Genomic DNA, 2,156 nt, shown 5'->3' on the forward strand with positions numbered 1-2,156 from the left:
ATAATAATAATAATAATAATAATAATAATAATAATAATAATAATAATAATAATAATAATAATAGTGTCTGCTACACATATTGTCAACATTGTGATACCCTACCAGATGACGCCACAGAAATGCTGCTCGTTCAGACAAGAGTTGGTTTAAGAAGCTTAATTGTACAGTGCAACGTCTAAAAAACTGGGCAGTTTTTCACAAATATTCTGCATGAGTACAGACAGCATCAATTAGTTCTTGTAGGACTGATACCCACGTATCCATTACGGGCTGTTCTGGAAACAAGAGTCCGTGCTGGCATGCAGCCTGCTCAGTGTAACAGCAATAAGCAAGCATCTCTTACTGAGAACCAGTATCAATATCTAGCACTAGCACTGATAAACAAATTCAGCATTCGGCACTTAGCAATGACTGTTAATACCACCAACAAGTCTTGGAACACATTATCATCACCAGCACCAGAGATCCTGGTAAAAACATCAGCAAAGGTCCTGGTACAAATATCACTACCAGCACCACGGGTCCTGGTACAAACATCAACACCAGCACCACGCAGTAGCACACACACATACACACACACAGCATTAAGCAATAAGAACTAACTCCAGCACAATGTCTACTAACAGCAGCACAGGTCCTGGTACAAAAATCGACACCAGCAGCACAGGTCCTGGTAAAAACATCCACAGCAGCAGCACAAATCCTGGTATAGACATCAACACTAGCAGCACAGGTCCTCGCACAAACATCAACACTAGCAGCACAGGTCCTCGCACAAACATCAACACCAGCAGCACAGGTCCTGGTACAACCATCAACACTAGCAGCACAGGTCCCGAAACAAACATCAACACCAGCACCACAGGCCCATGTACAACCATCAACACCAGCAGCACAGGTCCTGGTGCAAACATCAACACCAGCACCACAGGCCCCTGTACAACCATCAACACCAGCAGCACAGGTCCTGGTGCAAACATCAACACCAGCACCAAAGGTCCTGTTACCACCATCAACACTAGCAACACACGTCCTGGTACAAACATCAACACCAGCAGCACAAGTCCTGGTACAAACATCAACACCAGCACCATGCAGTACAGCGCAAACACCAAGTACCCAGCACTGGGAACAAAATTCAGCAAAGTCTCATGTGAATTCCTCCCGAATCACTGAACCCAAGACGCATTAATTCCTTACCATGGATACGTCACTGGGGGATGTGAAATCGTCATGAAGATTCCACGTTTTTTATTCATTGCTTTTTTCTTTTGGCACGTTCGCCGGTTGAAAAGAAATGAGCAAGGGATGCTGGATTAAGAAGAGTAGACGAACAAGTTAGAGGAATGGAATTGCTGGGAAGCTTGAGAGTAAGGAACGAAAAAAAAATTTATTTTTTTATTATTAATATTAGTTACTTTCGTACCGCGTCAATATCTTTCTCCTAAAACGTCACAGACTCAGCCAGTGCGGATTTTACGATCCGTTCTCCCCCTTTTCATTTCCTTCCTCCTCCTTCAGCTTAGTTTGTGTAGCACCTCTGTCTACAGGAGGCCGATTTGATGATATACACAATAGCTTCTTCCTCAGTAAGGATTCAACGTTGGTCTGCTGCGCTTCCTGTTCAGATTCAAATGCCTGTTTTCTTTTCTTTTTCGGAGACAAGAAACAGCAATTTTGCTTGACAAGATCTGGACGAGACGCTGCTAGTGTTTCCAGTTTGAGAGAAACGAGAATTTTCTCTAGACAAAAAAAAAAAAATAATAATTTAAGGGAAGATACGACGACGTACTTTGCATTACCCTCTGATTATGACAACACCTGTCATAGCAGCTGTACCAGACGTGGTTATATTACAAATAAGAATATATTTCAAAATCTAAAACTCATAATAAACGTCTGTACGTTAAATTTAAAAAACTGACACTCAACAGTTCTTTTGTTATTGATATGTAATGACTGAAGAGGGGGCAACTTTGTTTTGAAATGATTTAGACATACATATAAAAAAATACCCTTTTGATTTAGCTGGTAAATATTGACATATATTGTATTAAACAATTAATTTAGTTTTACACTCAATTAAAAAAAATCGACAACTCTTCAATTATTTCTCAACCTGGGAATAAACTTGAAACGTTTATATCTGCAAACTC

At 40.5% G+C, this 2,156-nt stretch overlaps 1 protein-coding gene across 1 annotated transcript; it reads left to right on the forward strand.

Moving 5' to 3' along the window:
* Positions 1–612: 612 nt before the first annotated feature.
* On the forward strand, positions 613–1,176 carry LOC136827065 (uncharacterized). Its single transcript, XM_067084817.1, has one exon. It carries the CDS (start codon positions 613–615, stop codon positions 1,174–1,176), a length of 564 nt encoding a protein of 187 aa, XP_066940918.1.
* The last annotated feature ends 980 nt before the right edge of the window (positions 1,177–2,156 follow it).

The sequence above is a fragment of the Macrobrachium rosenbergii genome, chromosome 41 (genome assembly GCF_040412425.1).
Source record: "Macrobrachium rosenbergii isolate ZJJX-2024 chromosome 41, ASM4041242v1, whole genome shotgun sequence".
Lineage (NCBI taxonomy): Eukaryota > Metazoa > Arthropoda > Malacostraca > Decapoda > Palaemonidae > Macrobrachium > Macrobrachium rosenbergii.